At 40.0% G+C, this 19,400-nt stretch overlaps 1 protein-coding gene across 8 annotated transcripts in view; it reads right to left on the bottom strand.

Moving 5' to 3' along the window:
• The window catches only part of zmynd8 (zinc finger, MYND-type containing 8), a 29,808-nt gene that overhangs the window by 8,429 nt on the left and 1,979 nt on the right, over positions 1–19,400 (bottom strand). Inside the window, exons 1-15 of one of the 8 annotated variants that reach the window (XM_049579666.1) lie at positions 16,815–16,910; positions 15,856–15,978; positions 11,581–11,648; positions 10,507–10,658; positions 7,389–7,610; positions 7,067–7,180; positions 6,476–6,541; positions 6,176–6,268; positions 5,989–6,076; positions 5,133–5,188; positions 4,926–5,003; positions 4,691–4,806; positions 4,109–4,608; positions 3,220–3,354; positions 2,900–3,055 (exon numbers count right to left, since the gene is read on the bottom strand). In XM_049579666.1, the coding sequence (XP_049435623.1) occupies positions 2,900–3,055; positions 3,220–3,354; positions 4,109–4,608; positions 4,691–4,806; positions 4,926–5,003; positions 5,133–5,188; positions 5,989–6,076; positions 6,176–6,268; positions 6,476–6,541; positions 7,067–7,180; positions 7,389–7,610; positions 10,507–10,658; positions 11,581–11,605 (1,801 nt within the window). In that variant the 5' untranslated portion in view covers positions 11,606–11,648; positions 15,856–15,978; positions 16,815–16,910. Of the gene's footprint in view, positions 1–2,899; positions 3,056–3,219; positions 3,355–4,108; positions 4,609–4,690; positions 4,807–4,925; positions 5,004–5,132; positions 5,189–5,988; positions 6,077–6,175; positions 6,269–6,475; positions 6,542–7,066; positions 7,181–7,388; positions 7,611–10,506; positions 10,659–11,580; positions 11,649–14,099; positions 14,144–14,357; positions 15,251–15,855; positions 15,979–16,814; positions 16,931–19,400 lie in introns of those variants that run through there. The other 7 variants (XM_049579675.1, XM_049579642.1, XM_049579694.1 and 4 more) reach the window with 7 other exon arrangements.

The raw sequence follows: 19,400 nt of genomic DNA, 5'->3' as shown, positions 1-19,400 counted from the left end.
CTACAGCAAGTAATGCCCCATATCATTTCACTTGACCAAACAGTCATCTCACAATACCAGAAGACTCCTAAACATTCTTAATATGCCTGACCCAAATACTCCAGAGGTGGTGGTTTCGCTCGACGCAGAAAAGGCCTTTGACAGGATGGAATGGAGGTACCTCTTTGAAGTCATGCAGAGATTTGGCCTTGGGGCAGATTTCATCTTGTGGTTTAAATTACTGTACTCTGCCCCAGTGGCATCAGTGCAAACAAACAATATGCAGTCACCCTCTTTTCCCCTGCAGCGAGGTACAAGACAGGGCTGTCCGATGTCACCATTACTGTTTGCAATTGCAATAGAACCCTTAGCCATTTGGTTATGTGCAGACGAGGGCTTCAAGGGCATTAGGCGGTTTGATACTACACACAAATTATCACTTTACGCTGATGATCTACTACTGTACATATCAGACCCTGTCACATCTCTTCCTGTTGTTTTTCGTATCTTAGGACAGTTTAGTAAACATTCTGGATACAAACTTAACTACCAAAAGAGCAAACTGCTACCGATTAACTCATTGGCAGGACAGATCCCACGGTCCCTTGTCCCATTTAAATGGGCAGAGGGTGGGTTTCGGTATTTAGGTATCTTCATAACAACTTCTATGTCTGACATTTTTGGTAAAAACTTCACCCCTTTGGTTAAAAGAACTGGAGACGATTTCGATCGCTGGTCCTCCCTGCCTCTGTCTCTGGCGGGCCGAATAAGCTTGATTAAAATGATTACTCTACCCAAGCTCTTATATCTTTTTCAGCAGATTCTGGTACTTATTACAAAAGCATTCTTCGCTAATTTAGACAAGATGGTCTCCAAATTCCTCTGGGGGAACAAACCTGCTCACATCCGGCAGTCAATTCTGCAACTTCCAAAATGTAGGGGTGGACTCACCCTGCCAAACTTCATTCAGTACTACTGGGCAGCCAACATCCAAAAACTCCCATACTGGATGGGTGGCAATCCTGATAATTTACCTGCTTGGGTTTACTTGGAGAAGGCGGCCTCCCAAATCTCTTTACATTCCATATTATGCTCCCAGCTACCCCTCCCCTCCACATCCGTTACAAATAATCCGGTTGTGTCTAATTCTCTTAAAATATGGAGTCAATTTAGAAAACATTTTGGCTTGCATAGACCCTCCAGTCTTGCCCCACTACTTAACAATCATGGCTTTCAACCCTCGAGTACAGATTCAGCATTTCGAACTTGGTTTAACAACGGCATAGTAACTGTTAATGACTTATATACAGATGGCATTTTCTCATCTTTTGCAGAGCTCTCAACTAAAGACCATCTACCCAACTCTCATCTTTTTCGTTTTTTTCAAATTAGACAGAATCCACTATACTAATGCTAGATTGTCCAAAAAATTTCCTGATGTCCGTGATTCCTGTAACCGGTGCAAACAGTCACCTGCTAATCACATTCACATGTTCTGGTCTTGTCCCAAATTGATACATTATTGGTCAAACATATTTGAAACAATATGCTTGGCTTATGGTGTGGTCATTACTCCCAATGATCTTTCGGCTATCTTTGGTTTTCCCCCCCAACGCTGGCTTCCCTGCTGCCGCACAACGAGCTCTGGCCTTCACAACTTTGTTGGCCAGGCGCTTAATTTTGCTTAGGTAGAAGCACATTTCTCCCCCGGGACACAATCAATGGATTAAAGAAGTTATGTATAACATTAAACTTGAGAAACTTAGATTCTCCCTCATGGGCTCGATAAGGAAATTCCAGGATACCTGGAACCCTTTGCTGGAATATACTGACCTCTTACACATTATACCAGACCCAGAAGAGGATTGATCAACTACCCATATCATCTTCCTTTCTGACTCTTTCCCCCTTGTTTTATTTTATTTTATTTTATTCTATTTATTTATTTACTTATTTTATGTTATTTTATTTATTTATTTTTGGTGTGTTTGTTTACTCACTTGTCTCTATGTGCCTCATGACCTGAGATGGGTAAAGGTACGGGGGTGGGGGGGTGGGAAAGCAGGTTTGATGTTTAAAAATTGCCTGTTTAACTTAACACTGTACACTAATGACTGTTGAAAAGCTTTGAAATTCAATAAAAAGAGTTAAAAAAAAAAGCATAGACTTTTTTTTACCTAATACAACTTAAGTTGACATTCAGAAGAGGTGCTCCATGGCAAGTAGCAAACAAGCCTGTCATGATGTAACTACATTAACTAGTGTTTGAACAACAATTCAACAGCAAAGCATTGATAATGAAACTGGTCACACTGTTGTATTGTTTCCCCAGATGTTTGTTTACTTGAAAGGGTCACTTCCAGAATTAATAGGACTAATGTTAAATATTATAAGTAACTGGACTATAGCTACTGATCATCCAGGGGTTAAACCATGCATGCATGTACTTGTATGTGTATGTACATATACTACTATGTGTATGTTTGTTATTAGCAAATATTGTTGTCTGTTGTCTCTGTGGTCTCTGATGTCATCGTGGCCATTCGTTACTGTGGATTTACTAATGACTGCATGCTGTTCTGAGTCTAAGGTGTTTTGTTTATTTGTGCAGTCACATTGACTTGTTATTGTTTTTATGTATTTTGACCTTTTTATGTGTTGTATTATTCTTTGTCATTATTTTATTTATATTCTCTATATTCACTTTGTATTCATTTATTTATACTTAAACTTAATCATTATATTATTCATTTTGTTTTTCCTATTTGTCATTTTTTGTTTCTAGTGAATATTTCTTGTTCCGAGTGGAGTTCTTTATGTGTTTGATGATCTACGATTTTGTTTGATTTAAATAAACAACTCACCATAAAAACATTACAGATATGCTTTAGAAATGTTCTTTTTTGTGTTTTCTACTAACCCAGCTGTGCCTTGCAGCTTTCAATGGTTTTGTCCAAGTTCAGCTGGAAGCGGCTCTTGATCTGTCTTTTCGGAGAGGTGAGGACTGGTGTGGCTCCTTGTTTCTGCTGAACCGTTTCACTAAGCTCCTTAAGGTCCATTTCTGCTTTACTCCGATCTGGAAAAATACAACGCAAAATAATTCCAAACATCAATATCTGCACAAGAGAAAGACTTTATTTCTAGCAGAAACGTGCCTGATGGTGACCTGTATTTGCTCACAGAGAATGGACATTATTAAACATTTTAATGCATGTGACATAACCACCATAAAAGACTCACCTAGATTGAGGTTCAGAATGCTTCCTGTTGGTGGTGTCTTCTCCTGCTTAGGAGCGCCAGGAGCCTGAGAGTGGAATGGTTTAGGGCTGTCCAAGGAACTGCCTGCAGGACCAGGTCGAGGATGGGCAGGTGATGCTGTTCAGAGATATTTACCATTTAATTACGTTTCCTTCCATTTGACACAACATTCTTGTTGCTACACTAAATTCTTAGCAAATATTGGTCAGACGTTCTTGCCAGCGGTCTGCAACAGTTATGAGGTGGACAGCCGGATGGTGACATTGCTTCCCCATCCAATAATGATCAAGGCAGACCGGGCAGTATTGATCATATTATTGCTATGAAAAAAATCAAATGCATCTATTTAATATGGTATAATTTTTATTGAGAATTTATTTGTTTGGTTGTGAAATGGTTGCGATCAGACGGCAACACTGTGACATCCATTCCACATCCAAAGACTAGTATTACTCAACATCCCTTTTGTCAATATATAAAACGCGTTTTAAGCCTGTGGTGTTAGAGAGAGACAAAACTTTTAATTCAAGCTGTCTTTGATCGCACATGGGAGAAATAGCCTTTAGAGCTTTCTGCCAGAAAGTCAGGTAACATTATAAAAAAGAGCGACAAAGGCCTCACATGGAAGAAGTAATGGTGGATGAATGGGCTCAGGACTCTCACGCAGGAGACTGGGGTTAGACTCCTGAGTGAGTCATTGATAGTTTATTTGTTTGTGCTAATGGAATATTTCAATCTTTCTTCAACACCCAGGTAACATCTGCAATAACTTTAATTTCTGAACTATTTTTTAACATAACAGGACATACTGACGTTCAAACAACACTCACTCAGCGTTCCAATTTTTGCTGAGATACACATGTTGAAATACCTGTACAGTCCATAGACTCTTCTCCTGCACTGTACTGGCTGTTTGCAGCTTTTGTCTGGGGCTTGTCTGCTGTCTCCTGCTCTCCATCCGAACCAGTATGGGCAGAAGAGTTGGTGCTCATAGGGGAACGAGGCATATCGCTGAGAGGGAGACGCCGGCCTGCTGTGCTCCCTCCCACCCCAGCCCCAGACAACATGGTCCTGGCCAAAGAGATCTTAGGTGAAGCTGTCATATCAAAGCTCAGCTTGATCTTCTCCTGTTTCTCAGGTTTGATTGTAGTGGATGAGGGGTTGGAGGGATCCAGCAGCATCTGGAAGTTGTTGTCAGGAGTGTATGGTGTCCTGAAGGGGGCGTAGTTAAACACTCCAAACTTCTTCCTCATGTTCTCCACATAGACCTCCATCTCTTGCATGGCACTGTTGAAGATGCTCTTGGTCTTCTTCACAGAGAATGGGATCTCTTTGGACATGAGGTAGCAGTTGTTTAAAGGAACCCAAGCCCTGAAGGATAAAGATTCACATTATGAACAAAGCTTGAAATGTGCCCAAGTAACTGAGTAACTGAAGCACAAAGGGCTGATACCTGTCATGCTGACCAAAGAAGCGAGCATCCACTTGTCCATCTTTGTCCCGCAGAGCTTTAGCAGGCCAGAATGGAAATCCTTTCAGTTTGGCCCACACTAGAGGGTGTGGGTTACTCTGCAGACATACAGTAAAACACTGGAACTAAGTGGTTGTATTCCAGTGATCTATGTTTAAAAGGGTAAACAACCTGGTGGAATCATCAACAGAAACGTCAAGTTACTCAACTAGCTTACACAAGGCTCACAGAACCAGTTGTCTCTCTTTTGGCAAGCAGACAGATAACACTCAGGACAAACTTCAATCTCGTTCATCTGTAATTAAAGAATCAAAAGACAAATGAAATGAAGTTTCAGCTGTCACATCTAGTGATTTAAATCAATCGGCAAATAAGAATCCCATTTGAATATAAAAATCTTTTTTGACCCAAACCACATACCAACCTCATGTTCGCAGATCTTTACTATCACTTTAGCTGTAGCTGTCAGTTTGTGATTGCCTGAAACAAGGACATGAATGATGTTACACAATTTTAATACACACCAGGCAGCATGTCAATTCAATATTATTGTAAATCATCATTCAGTGGAATTGTATTACATGATAGCAGCATGTTATTGTTTCAAATTAATTATTCTAAGCAATCTCTGATTCAAAACTAACAAAATAAGTAATTAATATCTGATAATAAACAGTGGAACACAGCTGATTTCACGAACATCAATTTGGGCCCGAGTCCACACAGCAGCCTGTGTTTTTTTGCAATGAGGAGTAAGAATATGTTGCCGCCTAGAGAAAAAGCGCCACACCCAGCGTTTTATTTCAGAGCGCTCCAGCTTTTTTGTGAGCCCACTCTGAGTGCTTCCAGTTGAAAATCTCTGAACTTATCAGAAACGCGCTGGTGTCGTCACTGCTGCTCCAATAGTTACTGTCTAACCCGAGATGTATGGTATGTTAGAAACTATCACAACAAAGATGGAAAAGACCATCTGTGGAAGCAGATCAGCCAGACAATGAAACTTGCTGTAAGTGTTGTGTTTTCTAACATTAATAAGCTCTATTAACATAGCGTTAGCTTAGCAACCTAGCTAACATTATTGTGAAGATATTGTTGTTACAGAAATAAAACCCACACGTAGCTCTTCATTAAAAAAAAAGCATGCTCCGAGTGATTTTTTTATGACATAGTAAAGACATATATATATATATATATATATATATATATAAAATTAAGATGCAGGAATTAGTCTGTGTTACTCAGGATTACTCTAAATATGGTGTCCACACAATGAAACGTACCTCCATTGTATATAATACAGTTGTGCAAAATCCATTTTGCATCTGCCAAGAAGGCCTCTGTGCAGCCATACATTTTCTTTTTTATATTCTGTGATGCAAGAAGAAAAGATGGAGTCCGACTGATAAACCTTTTAACACTTGTACATTCATATTATCAAAGACAAATATGCGACAGCTGGTGGTTTACCTTCTCAAGTGTGCAAAGATCCATAGGGTGGAAAATGTACTCTGCATAATCTGGATGCTGTTCAAGAGAGACGGGTTTCTGGAAGGGTTCGGTCTGCAAAGGTTAGTAGACAGAGCAGATAGTGAAGAAAAAAAAACTGTCAGACCAGACTTAGTGCATAACCTTCCCCTCTACCGCACATGAACATGCTACCACCATGCTACCACCCAAAAAAATCTATAAGCCGCTTCAAACAAAAGGAGGAAAAACCAGTGGAGGAAGAAATCATGACGGGGTCTTGTTAGTGGTGTAATTTATTACCCAATTAAAAGTCTTTCTCTGCGTGGAAGCTGCATGGGGGGAGCGAGATGACAAGCGGGGATGATCCTGCAAGAGAGTGAGAGGGGCAGCTGTATCCTCACCACCAGCTAGCATGTTTACCTTCATGGTTTCCAGCCATGACAGGCCCATTATAGTACAATGACTATGATTGTTAGTTCTGTTATTAGAAATAATTTGCACATGCAAGTCAATAATATCTCATGCTGGACCGATATGTGGACAGGTAGTACTTCAGGGTGCCGATCTTAACATCTGGCACGACTGATGGGAATATGGTGACCAGAAAAAAAGCGTGTCATTTGGTCGCATAAGCAATCTAAAAATTAAGTTTGGCCAGAAAAGAACACATGCCAATATCCATGTGATAAATCTCAAAAGATTCAAGATTCGAGAGCTTTTTTGTCATTATGCAAGCATAACGAAATTGCAGAATCTGAATGTTCAATTAGAAAAGGCAGAAATGAGAATATACAGTGTACCCCATCTATAATTAGACTGTATGCCTCGACACAATATAATCAGTTTGGCAGCATGAATTGCATATAGAGACAGAGAGACCTGAGTACTTACACCTGGCTGTTTCATCTTCTGAAGGGCAAACTTTAGTAGGTAAGACAGCTGGTCTATAGTTAGCATCATCATGGCTTTGCTCTGAGTCTCTATACACTCAGCAACTGTTATTTTCTGGAAGACATCAAGAGGAAAATAGTTGAAAACTCTGTTCTTATCCCATTGTGGCACAAAATCTATGTAGGCTCAACATGTTTTTATCACATCGTCCAAACTTACTGAGAGGCCCTCCTTATTAAACAAATATGACAACAGGTTTAGACTAACTGCTTTGAAATGTGGTTTACACAGCCCACACATCTACACGTTCTTGGGTGAGTACCTCACACTCCGGACAGAACCAGTCGCCCTCGGGCTCAGCTGGTAGTTTGAGGCACTTGGCGTGGTACACCCTGGGGCAGAGCTCACAGCAGAGCACCTGGCCCTCGCGGTGGCACAGCCAGCAGTAGAAGTCATTCCTGCCGTCCTGCGGTACAACATCAACAGGGTCTGTGGTGAGTGCTGGCTGCTTCACATAGTAAAAGGGACCATGTCTTAGTTCTGACTGGAATGCGGGCAAAAGAAAGACAAAGTTGGGGAATGTCAAAATCAGGCAAGAGATTAGAGAAGCCAAGCATACATGCACACACAGCACACATCAAAAAAGGCACACTACAGTCACTAAAGTCCAAAACACAGACTGCTGTGAGCCCTGATCAGAACAAGTGTTACACTCTCACTGCTGGTTGATGAGCTGAGAAATTCAAAAGTCAGCATCACATTTTTCCATTGTGATGGAAATGAACTCAAAAGACGACAGGTCTGGATATATACTTTTTCTAAATGATGTGACTTGCTCAGGTCTCTGATTTGAGTCTGTGTTTCAGAACACCACCATCAGCCTTGATTAGACTGGTAAAAGCTCAATTAGTTACAGTGGCTACTAATCATTTACAAAGATCATCTTAAAGAGCCAAGTGAAAGACAGTAGCAATCATCTACCTACTGTGCATTTGTGAACTGCTTTACACACAAAGGAAGCAAAGCATGCACTTTGAACTCTCTCAGACTGCAGAGAATTTTGCTAAAATAGTTGCAACTACAAAAGCATTTGTTAAAACTAGAGGTGCACAGATAGCTCTTTATCATACCTCAGATCACTTATTGAATTACTGATACCAGTAGTATCCGAAGAGATTGAACAATTGTGTAAAAGTGTACAACAACATTTATTCATATGGCAGACACTCCTAAACATCACACTGTAAACTACAGAGACTTAACACACTAATAGGTAATTGTGCATGTCATACTGTTCCTGAAATACTTAAATATTTAGATCTCAATGCAGCAGACACTAGGTAAAAAGCACAGGTTAGCTCAGGATATACTGTCATAATATCACAATATTTAGCCCCTAAAGGAATCAGGAATCAGACTTACAACAGCTGGAATCATAACAGCATGTAACAAAGTGCAAACAGTTTCAGGTATATAAAAACATGCCATTATTCATACTTCAAACAGCAATAATTTTGCAAATGACCAAGAAACAGAACAGTTCAGAGCTTAAATGTCTATATAAAGCAAAGAAATGCCTTTGCCTAAGTGTCACATGACATTGTTTCGTACCCCTGATGCCAGTTTAACAAAACTATAAAGCACTCAATCCTGGAGCAAACTGTAGAGTACTGGTGAAAGTTAATGGCAGAGGGGCGCATTGAAGAAGAAAATACAAAACATCTCACTTTTTACAAGAAATTAAATTTCTTAACTGAAAGACCTTCACCTCTATCTGTTCCAGTGGAGCTGCAAAGTGGCCAACAGTGTAGACTGTGGTTAAACTGGGAAGCTTTCGGGTGTGGATGTGTCTAACTGTGCCTAATGTTTGCTGAGGTGAAGCAGGGTGATCCTGCAAAAAAGCATCCGTGCTCAGTGAACCTTCCCTAAATAAAACTGGCCCTAGAAGAACACTTCACCCCCAAAATGATCATTTATATTTCAATTACTCCCCCCATGTTACACTGAATTCATGAAGAAAACTTCATGAAACTTCAGGAAAATGATTGTTGAATTGAAGTTGTAAGGGTCTTCTTTTAACAACAGAAAAACTGTATTAAAACATCTGTTTACAAACGTTCACACAACTCGCAACTCACAACTCATTTATTCTGTCATATTCTCAGAACTTCCCAAACTTCCCACTTCCTAGAACTGTAATATTTAAATCACTTTTGCAATTGCACAGGTGCGCTACTCGTCTGTGGGTGAGACTGGTTATGCTGAATTGTTTCAAATCATAATGTTTTAGCAAAAATGCACGTGTTTTGGAAGTACTGAACATATGACTGGATTAATGAGATTTGGATTATACTGCACGATCTATGTGAGTTTGTAAACAAATGTTTTGATATAGTTTGCTGTTGTTAAATGCAGCTCTCATTTCCTCTAAATCATCAAGAAATTTCTCTTTTCTGTTTTTGCGTACTTTGTTCTCGAGGGAAGCGTGTGAGAAAAACATAACACAGGATGAGTAATTGATATACATATGATTGTTTTGGGGGTTGAAGTATTCCTTTAAAATATTGACAGAATATGAATCACTGATCACAACCAATCACTTCTCCCCACAGCAAAAAGACTGTCATCATACCCTGTCATGGTATCTGAGATAGGTCCTTTATTTGCTGACATCGTACATGAGCTCTATCGTGTAATACACTGGTCTTGAGGGTCTGGATGTAAAAGCTTGTGATATTTTGATTTCTGAATAACAATATATCAGCAGCAGATTGTTTTCAAGAGTGTTTTCTACAGGATTTTGTATCCCCATGGATCCAAAATGTCCTGCTGAAACAAAACAGTATACTGTTGTTTACAGTAAAGGAAGTTCTTATCTGGCAACAGTATAAATAAGAAAACTAGCAGCAGATTATGCACTACCATCCTGCAGAATAAAATCAAGTTCTTGAGTAAGATGTTTGTGTTTTTATTGTTATTTTCATATAACCTCACAACAAAAATATAAAAGAAAACAGAAAAAAATCTCTGTAAAATATTAAACCTAATGTCAGTCCGGTGCAATATTCGACTGGGGTCAAACTCATCCCCAATTAACAGCAAATCAAACACTTCAAACACATCACTTTTATGCCAAAATTCCATGTTTGAAGCAGTTGAAGCAGTCTCAGTTGCAGGCATCTCAGACCTTTGGCAGGTAAAATCAAAATTATTCACATTAGGCATAAGAGGCAAGAAGTGTTTTTGGTGATTTGGATGAACTGAGCCTTTAACACAACTGCATAATCTGAATACATTTTAGGTTCATTCACATTTTTACTCAAAGAGCTTGACCTCTTGACCATGAAAAAAAATCGAGTTACTGTCTAGTTTAAGTCTGACAGACAATCAGTCAGTCAGGTTGACAGCAGGTTTAAATCCTGTTTGTTGGTGACTGTTACCTGGTCTTTGCTGCTGCTCATAGCACCTGGTTTCTTCTTCTTTTTCACTGGGCAAGGGGATGTTTCAGCAGGCGAGTGACCATTAGACGAATGAGAGGGACTCGGCATCTTTCGTTTTTGGGTCATCCGTTCTGTTGACCCTGTGTCTGAAACTGCAGACAAAGGTCAAAGATTACACAAACCAGGAAGGGCACACTGACGGCCTACTTAAGGCAGGAAAACAACAGATATCACACACCAGAGTTTCCCAGCACTCTAAAAGATCCCCCTCAGGTGAAGACAGTAAGCACGGTGAGTTATATAATATATAGGGGTGTCACGATTCGATTCTGGATCGAAAAATCAATTTAATTTTGGTCATCAAAATAAGAAGCAGGATTTGTGTTCTCCACCACCACCATCGCTCTACTTTTGAAAGACAACACAGCTTAGCTCACCGGTAAACTGAAAACCGGAAAAAACAATAAAACTGGAACCTCCTGCTTCACTGAAGTCAGCAGTGTGGCAACATTTTGCCTTCCACTGGGGTTATGTAAACAACAAAGGTGTGGTTGACAGAAAAACAACAGTTTATGGGCTACACGAGTGAAGTGAAAGTAAAAGTGAAGCAAGGGGAGGAAACTAAAGCTGTTGTTTTAAAGTACCCTTCTTCTACCTAGTGGCTCTACTTTTTGTTCCCAGTTGACTTAGGAAAGAAGTTATTGTTAATACATTTTAAACAAATTATTTTAAACTGACCACACGGCCTCATGTGGTCCAAAAAATATGGCAGTTATATCTAACTATTGATCTGTTGATCCTAACAAATTAAGACTTGACAGTCTAACAGTGGCATAGCCGCCTGTGCTGAAATATAAAAGTTCAATTAAAGAATTTAATCAAATTGTGATCTTAAAATCCAAAGTCAAATCAAATTGTGAATTTGGAGAATCATGACACCCCTCATAATACATGAAATATAAAACCAAGACAAGTACAACCAAACTACTGCACATATCACTGAATAATTATACAAGTATAGAAACAGAGCTTTGCCAACCTATCCAAAAACAAACTTGTACAGTGTGTTCTCACCTTTGGACCGTGTTGATATCTCCATTCCGTCCGTGGTAACCTCAGTTTTCTCCTCTTCTTCTGCCAAACTGATGCAAAATAAGAACATGGTCAAAAGTCTACCAGTCAAACATAACCTACAGCTGAAGAGTTCTCATATCCATTAATCATGCTATTATCCCGGAGAACGTTATTTGAAAGTATTCCTTACAACAACGCGTTCTTTAGAGGTACATTCTACTTCAGCCCCCCCACCACCACCACCCACCCACCCCTTGTATACATTAAGGTGTTAAAAGAACAATTACGTCATTAATGTATGCATTTGGTTTATAAGCGTAGCTCGCTAAACTGCCACTGAAGGCCAACTGAAATATCCAGATCAATATTTTAACCCAATTAAAAAGTCACAAACAGTGTCAAGTTTTCTTCTCTGAGCTAAAATCTGAACAAAACTGACTGAGGTACCAAAAAACAAAAAACAATTTGTGATTATTAGTGACCTCCAGTTGTATGCCTCATTAGTGGAAATGTAAAAGCTTATTTTTTAAGTGTTAAGACTGTAACACATTCCTGCAGAGGTTTGTTGTTAAACAGTCTCACCATCTTCTTCATGTCCCTCATCCCACCACAATGGGGTTATTCTAGACAAGACAGGTCAACTCTGCCGGCAGGTTGTCTCTTAACAATGCAGTTCTGGCTAGATTTGGGGTGCTCAGTTGGGAACAGAACCATCATAAATCCTCTATAAAAAATGTATTAAAACACATCTACAGTACTACATCACAACTACTTCTGAAGACGGATGGAGAAGGTGCTATGCTTATAACGTAGGTTTCAACAGCTTTGAATCATATCAGTGAATAACGGAATACTTCATTCACAAAATTGGCATTTGTATATCAATTGCTCATGGCCTGTAATCCTAAATTTGTGTGAAAAAACTCCTATGCCTCCATGGAAAACTGTGAACATACTGATGTACTGATTAACTGGGGTATGCAATTAACAACAGCAAAACTATATAAAAATTATATGCTATACATACTCAACTAAAAGTGAAAATTATCTACACTCTCTTCAAAGCCAGACTTCAATATATATTTTTTTTTAAGTCATCCTTTAATTAGCCAGGAAGGTCCCGTTGAGATATATTGTTATTATATTACGTTTTTGTTTTGTTTTTTTATCGAAAATGCATGTTTTTGGGAAGTACTGAACATACAACTAGATAAATGAGACCTGGATTATACTGCATGACTTGTGTGAGAGTTTGTTTCTGCTGTTGTTTCTCACGATCCCCAGTCAGCCAATAAATCAATGGTTCAAGTATTTTGTCTTCACGATTTCAAGGTAACACAGCATGCCTAACTGATTTACAAATGGTCATTTTGTTGGTGAAATATTCCTTTTAGTCAGTAAATGAAGAGATCACCACGAACAGATTGCCAGATTGTGTCTGTGAATGGTTACAACTGAATAATGACTTGTAGATTCTGAATCCACCAGCACTGTATGCAGCTGACAAAAACACTGCTTTCAACGTTTTCTGCTCTGCTCAAGGTCACATAATTTCAATACATTAAAACAATTATTACAAAATCAATAAACTATGCTGCATGAAACGTCTGTAAAGAGACCAAAATGCTTCATGCCAAACATACTGTATTGCCAGACATGATACGGGTCCTGTATAGACTTATTACCAAAAATAAACTGCAACTTTCACGACTCATCATGACTGAAAATGCTGATAACACAGCTAAATAAATGATGATTGTATTTTAGACTTAATAAATACAAGCCAACCAATAGAGGAGCAAAAGCAGCTCAATGTGTAAGGCCATTTTCCAATCATAAATAGCAGGCACCTTTCTCCACTGACAGAGGATCTATAAATAGTAAACACGAAAACACAGAACAGTAGATTCTGCAGTGTCTGAACCTTCTGACACCCAACAAGTGAAAAACAAGTAAATGAGACTTCCCTGTTTTCTTTTAACACCACGTAATATTCAATGATCAGTGACCTAATAATAGACAGCATATCATAATGGATTGCATAATCACAGCCACAGTTGTGTTGAGAAACATTTCCATGAAATGCAACCTACAATTTGCTGTGAACTACTTTCTATTCAAAATCTGCCCAACAGGTTTTTCTTAGTATCAGTTCAACATGATTCACCTTGGTTTGCAGGCGCTCTGTTGTCGATCCTATTATTGTTGCCACTATCTCTGACGCCACAGCAACTGCACTGGCCTCACCGTACAGATGGCTTCAATTCTGCCAATTTTTTGTTTGACTTACTACCAAGTAAAGCACCATTTGGATGTTTTGTGTGAAAAATATAAAGGCATTCGCCGAAAACAAAAACACTGCTCCCATTTCAACAGTCTTGTTCACCACCCCCCTGCCCCCCCTACCCCTCCTGCTCCTCCATCACTAAAGAAGGATGAAATATCAGACAGGAACACAGCACATCTGCAGAGACAGACAGGAGTGCAGTGAAATGGCTTTACTGGCCTCCTCATCTAACCTGTCTGGACAGCCTCAGACAATCAACCCCAGCAGCATCCTGTTCTGTCCAGGGCAGGAAATACAGCATCAAAAGACAAAGAGACAGACAGGGACAGGCACAAGGACAAAAATCAATGCTGCCCATTCTGACAAAAACATTTTTAAATCAAAGACCACAGAGCACACTAACAGCCTATTGTAACCTAGTGATACAACCCTTTCCACACCCACCACTGCCACAACATCCATGCTTCAATGTAGGAAATCAACAGCATACCTTTTTCCTTACTCACATACAGATTCTTCAGCCTATTCTTTAATCTTTTTCAATTATTGAGGGCGTTGGGGGATGAGGGAAAAGATGGGTCCAGGTTTCCCAGAAGGCCTTCTCTCCCTGCTGCTCTCTCCTGCAATTGTCAATCTTTAACCTCGGCTGCAGGCTGCCGATTGGCTTGAGCACCACACGGAGGTGCCTGATTGGGTGCTCAGCTCGGTGTGCCACACAGGCTCTCTTCTCCCCGCTCTCCTCAGCCACAGTGCTGCAATGCAGAGAGGACTGTTCCTCACTGTTTCTAAAAACCTCCTGAAAACCGAGTCTCTCACTCCCTTTAAACCCCATACAGACATATACTGGTCGTGTGCCTTTTATCAGACATGTAAGATGCAGCTCTACAGGCTTGACAGGGAGAGGATCAGATTCCCTCCCTCGCTGTGCTCTCAACCAGTGTATGTGTATGGCATCCATTTTGAACACACTCACTCTCTCCCTCTCCCTCTCTCTCCCTCTCTCTGACCACTGTGCGCACCGCACACACAGCACGTACACACGGCACCAGTCGAATCTGCTGTAAAAGACCACATACAGCTTATTATGTGCCCCAGCATGTTGATATGGTGCATGGGCCTAATACTGGACACAAAGACGGGACTGAAAATGTCACAGGCCTCCCAGACAGCATGGAAAGCATAACTCCCTCCCTCCCTCTCTCTGCAATGCTTCCTCAACATATACTGTCTCATAATCAATATCTGCCTGGAGATGTGGATGTGAGCAAAATAAAGATGAAAAGTCTAATACGCCATTAATAACTGAGAGAAAAAGTATGCATTTTTCCATCTTTCTGTCAGAGTTATTTCTGCTTGACCAAATGTATGCATTTCATTTAATCAATACAGACCTTCAAAGCATGAATACAAACAACGCACACAATTAAAACACAGTGCAACACAAGTATAAAACATCGTTCAAGACAGAAACATCCAGGCCAAAATGTCAAGGCCAACTTCATCATCTACACAGGTCCAAGAAGGTCAACTGCTGGATAGTTCAATGACAGACACCAAACTAAATAGGCTGTGTGCATCAGTGTGATGCAGATTTAAGTGTGCCCACACCAATCCCCACACCACAGTGGAATGAGGGGATTAGACGAATTACCAAGCACCATTCACAAAACACAGAGGGAGGGGGGGATTTGCTGTTTCAGTCAATGCAGACTGCTCCTGAACCCTGGTCAAGCAACATTATGTGCGCCATTATATCCAGGCCATAGTTCCCCTGTTTATACTTAAAGCAGAGCCTTTGTCAGACATCCTCCTCTAATAATGACAGAAATCACATATCCCACTTGGAATATATTTAATGTTCCAGAGTAAAATAAAAATACTGATAAACAGGCTGAAATAGATACAATCATAAACTAAATGTAATCATTTTTGTATCTGATTCATGCATACAGAAAACCAACATCATGAGAAAGAGAATTCAATCTAACCTGGTCGACTTCAAACAGGTTTTCAAGCCTCTCTGGATGAGATGAGGTTTCTATGCAGAGCCTTTTCAGAGGAAGTCCTTCCCTTCTTCTTTCCTTCTCTCTTACATACAAATACTCAGTGTGCTTGGAGCAGAGGGACAGAAAGGGGAAGCTCTCTAAAATGGCTGACACTCGGCAGCAGAGAACAACACTGGGAGGCAGTGCACACCATTAGGCTCAGGCAATTCCTTCAACCCTGTGATAAATAAGCTGCAATGGCATATTTAGTCCATAGATAATTGGTATTTTAGAAAACTGGTGAGCAGCTTACAAGATTAGGCCCCTAACAGCATTTTTTTTTATTCACCAAGTAAAAAAGGGAATTGTGGTGAGGTAAACTGGGTTTTGGGGTAAGGTGTAGAAAAATTAGATGATTTACAGTTCTTCATTGCCATGTTAGTCCTACAAACAATTAACAACAGTGCCCTGCTGCCTTGCTCTCATGCCAGTTTGAGGCCTAAATTAAACTTGCTGTGCTGTCAGTTTACCATCTGTTAATTCCTCTGGGGACTCCCCTCTGCACTGCTCTCTGTCTCTCCCATCCTGCATGGATCCCTCAACAGGCCTGCCATCTTGACAGCACAGGCCTGGGGCAGCCACAAACTCAATCCTCTTTTGATCTTGACAAAAGAAAGCAGGTTTTCCTAGTCAGTACACTCTGAATATACAATGACCTTACACTTGACCTGTGCCCCCCTAATGTATGTGTCCAGACAGCCACCCAGTTAGCAGCCTGTTGTACTATACCATGCTATGCTCTCTTTCCAAGCTCCACTCTTATGCTGTGGGGTGACAAAAACTCTTCCCCCTCCCCCAGTCTGTCAGACAAACCTGTATTATTACTCAGGCACGGATCACACACAGTGGCTGGTGCCTTATCAACAGTGTTGTATATGTAAAAGAATGAAAATAAGGCTTACCTCTGTGGATGCATGGCTACAAACTCTGTGTGATATGTCAATGCTTATTAAAACATGGAGGACAGCCTGTCAGCCCTCACCCTGCTCAGAGCACAGCCACGGCTCTCCAAGCTGTCCGACTCACTGCTCTGATATAAGGCACACTGAGACTGGCCACGCATGCCGACAGAATGTAAGGCAGCTGCTGATTGGCTAGTGCATTTCCTGGCTGCTTGTCTTTTGTTTAGCTCAGGCGAGCTAAAACGCAGTACTCAGAGCAAAGAGGAGCTAGGCCCAGATCAAAATACTCAGCTACCAAGAGGACTGCATTCAGCCACGGCTGTTTCATAAACTTGCTATGAAGTAGGCCTTTGCTGTAGCTGCAATGGGAAGTCAGCAGATGTGCACACAAAGAACAGGCCTGCGGCTGTGTTCCTAAGGAGGAATTTGTCTCACTAGCTCCCACCCTCAAGTTCAACCAACCATCATGGAAAAGATTAAAAAACAGTTATTTACATAATAGCAATGAGTAAACAGGCACTAAATGAAATGTATTCTGTCTCTACAACCTATGAAGGTTTGACAACAATGCTAAAAATGCAGACTACATTACAGTCATGTGATTTGCCAGAGTGTGGCTTTTGAACTGGTGTGATCGCATGTTAACAACGTGGCTCAACCAAGATTATACTGTTAAAGAAACAGTGACAGCCAGTTTCTGTTGTATCATTCTGCAATGCAGCATGATTCAACAAGACTTTCACAAGATTGTCAATGACTTACCTGAAAATATATGGTACCTCTGAATACTCTGTAAGCACACTTCTTTTTTGCAACATTGCCCTTTTCTTGGTTTCTTTTGTTTGCCTGGTACTCAACTTGCTTTGCCAGGGGGCCATGTTTTCAAAATGTCAGGGGCCAGTTATGAAACAAAAATTAATAATGAATATAAAAATAATTAGCCCGGACCTCTGTTGAGGGGTCCAAGGAACCCTCCCCTGACACTTCTTTTTGGCCAAGACTTATTGGAGTCTGGCTTTAAAGTAAGAGCAGATAAGTGTCACTCTCAGTGAAGTTTTTAATAGTCAAGTTTTTGTAAAAATGCATGTGTTCGGGAAGTACTGAGCATTAGTCTGGATAAATGAGACTTGTATGTACGGCATTAGTTGTGTGAGTTTCTAAACAGATGTTTTGATATAGTTTTGCTGTTGTTAAACATGGTCCCCAATCAATAAATAAATCTTCTCCACTCTCTGTGGAGGCATGTGAGAACAACAACGTTTTCTTCATGAATTCAAGGTAATACAACATGACTAACTGATGTACAAATGGTCATTTTATGGTGAAGTATTAATTTAACAAAAAATCCAGTCTCATTTGACAGACAGAAGTTTTCCTTTTTACATATTTCACAGTTTAATATATAATTGTAACTTTAGTTACACTTTGCATATGCATGTATCCACAGTGTTTGCAGCCCCCACACATACTGCAAAGTTGTCAGCACAGGCACAGCTAGCAGCAGGAAAGGATTTAGTGTCATGCTAAGAAGACAGACATGTATGCTGAATGTGTGAGGGAGTGGACCAAAGATAAAGGGATTATACACTTTATAACCATATCTTTGTAAATCATGCAAAATCAAATGTAAATGTTTAGAATTAAAGTGCCTTTTACCAGAACAGAAGCTGGAAAACAAGTCTGTTCTACTAAGGTCTCTGGCCCTGGAACGATCTGCAGGCCAAGCTCAAACTCAAAATCCTTATCTATTTAAGTGAATTTAAATACAGGAAGTGGTCACGGCTAGCTGCAGCTGCCTCAATTAACTCACAAACTCTAGACTAAAAACTGCTGCCTTCTTTACTGCACTTCATTATGTAACATATCTTGATGTGTCAAGATTGATGTGTCTGTCACTGTTGTGATTTGTTGTTGCTGTCCTGTTTGTTTTAATGCTGCCATATGACCCTGTCTTGGCAAAGGCTAACTTGCAAAAGAGGTTTTAATCTCAGTGTGACATTTAGAATTTATTCCATTTTAATTCATTTGTGAAAAACTTGCAAAGCTAAATACATGGCAATTGCAACAGAAGTTCATGTCAATTTTGCACACCATTTAGCACTTTGCAACCTGTGCATATACACATGTTTAATGGGCATACTTTTTTACCTTTAACTTGTCTCTATTTTGTTTGCAATTGTGTTTTGATATTTGTTTTTAGCAGCATTCTAAGTTCAGTGTGGTTTGTGCGTCTACTGCCACTGAGACATGACAATTCAAATCTATAAAAAAAAATTAGTAATTACTTGAGTAACTACTTATCTCCAGACTAGGTTCAATAATCATTTCAAAACTACAATGGAACTAATTACCTAGTGAGCAGAAAAACCATCACTGAACAGGAGAATAGGTTATCCACCACTTTAGACAGGCATGAATCATTCTGTTGTTAAGTCATGTATCATAGCAGGAAGCATTTATTTGATCCACAATATATTGGGTTAATTTGTTTTGGGGGAAAAAACAAATGATTGCTTCTTTGTAGGTTAAAGCTTATATGCTGGAATTGAATGTTTGTTTCACTTGGTGATGATGCTTATTACACTC

This window comes from Epinephelus fuscoguttatus, linkage group LG1 (genome assembly GCF_011397635.1).
Source record: "Epinephelus fuscoguttatus linkage group LG1, E.fuscoguttatus.final_Chr_v1".
Classification (NCBI taxonomy): Eukaryota; Metazoa; Chordata; class Actinopteri; order Perciformes; family Serranidae; genus Epinephelus; species Epinephelus fuscoguttatus.
This window is presented reverse-complemented; position numbering and strand designations above follow the sequence as displayed.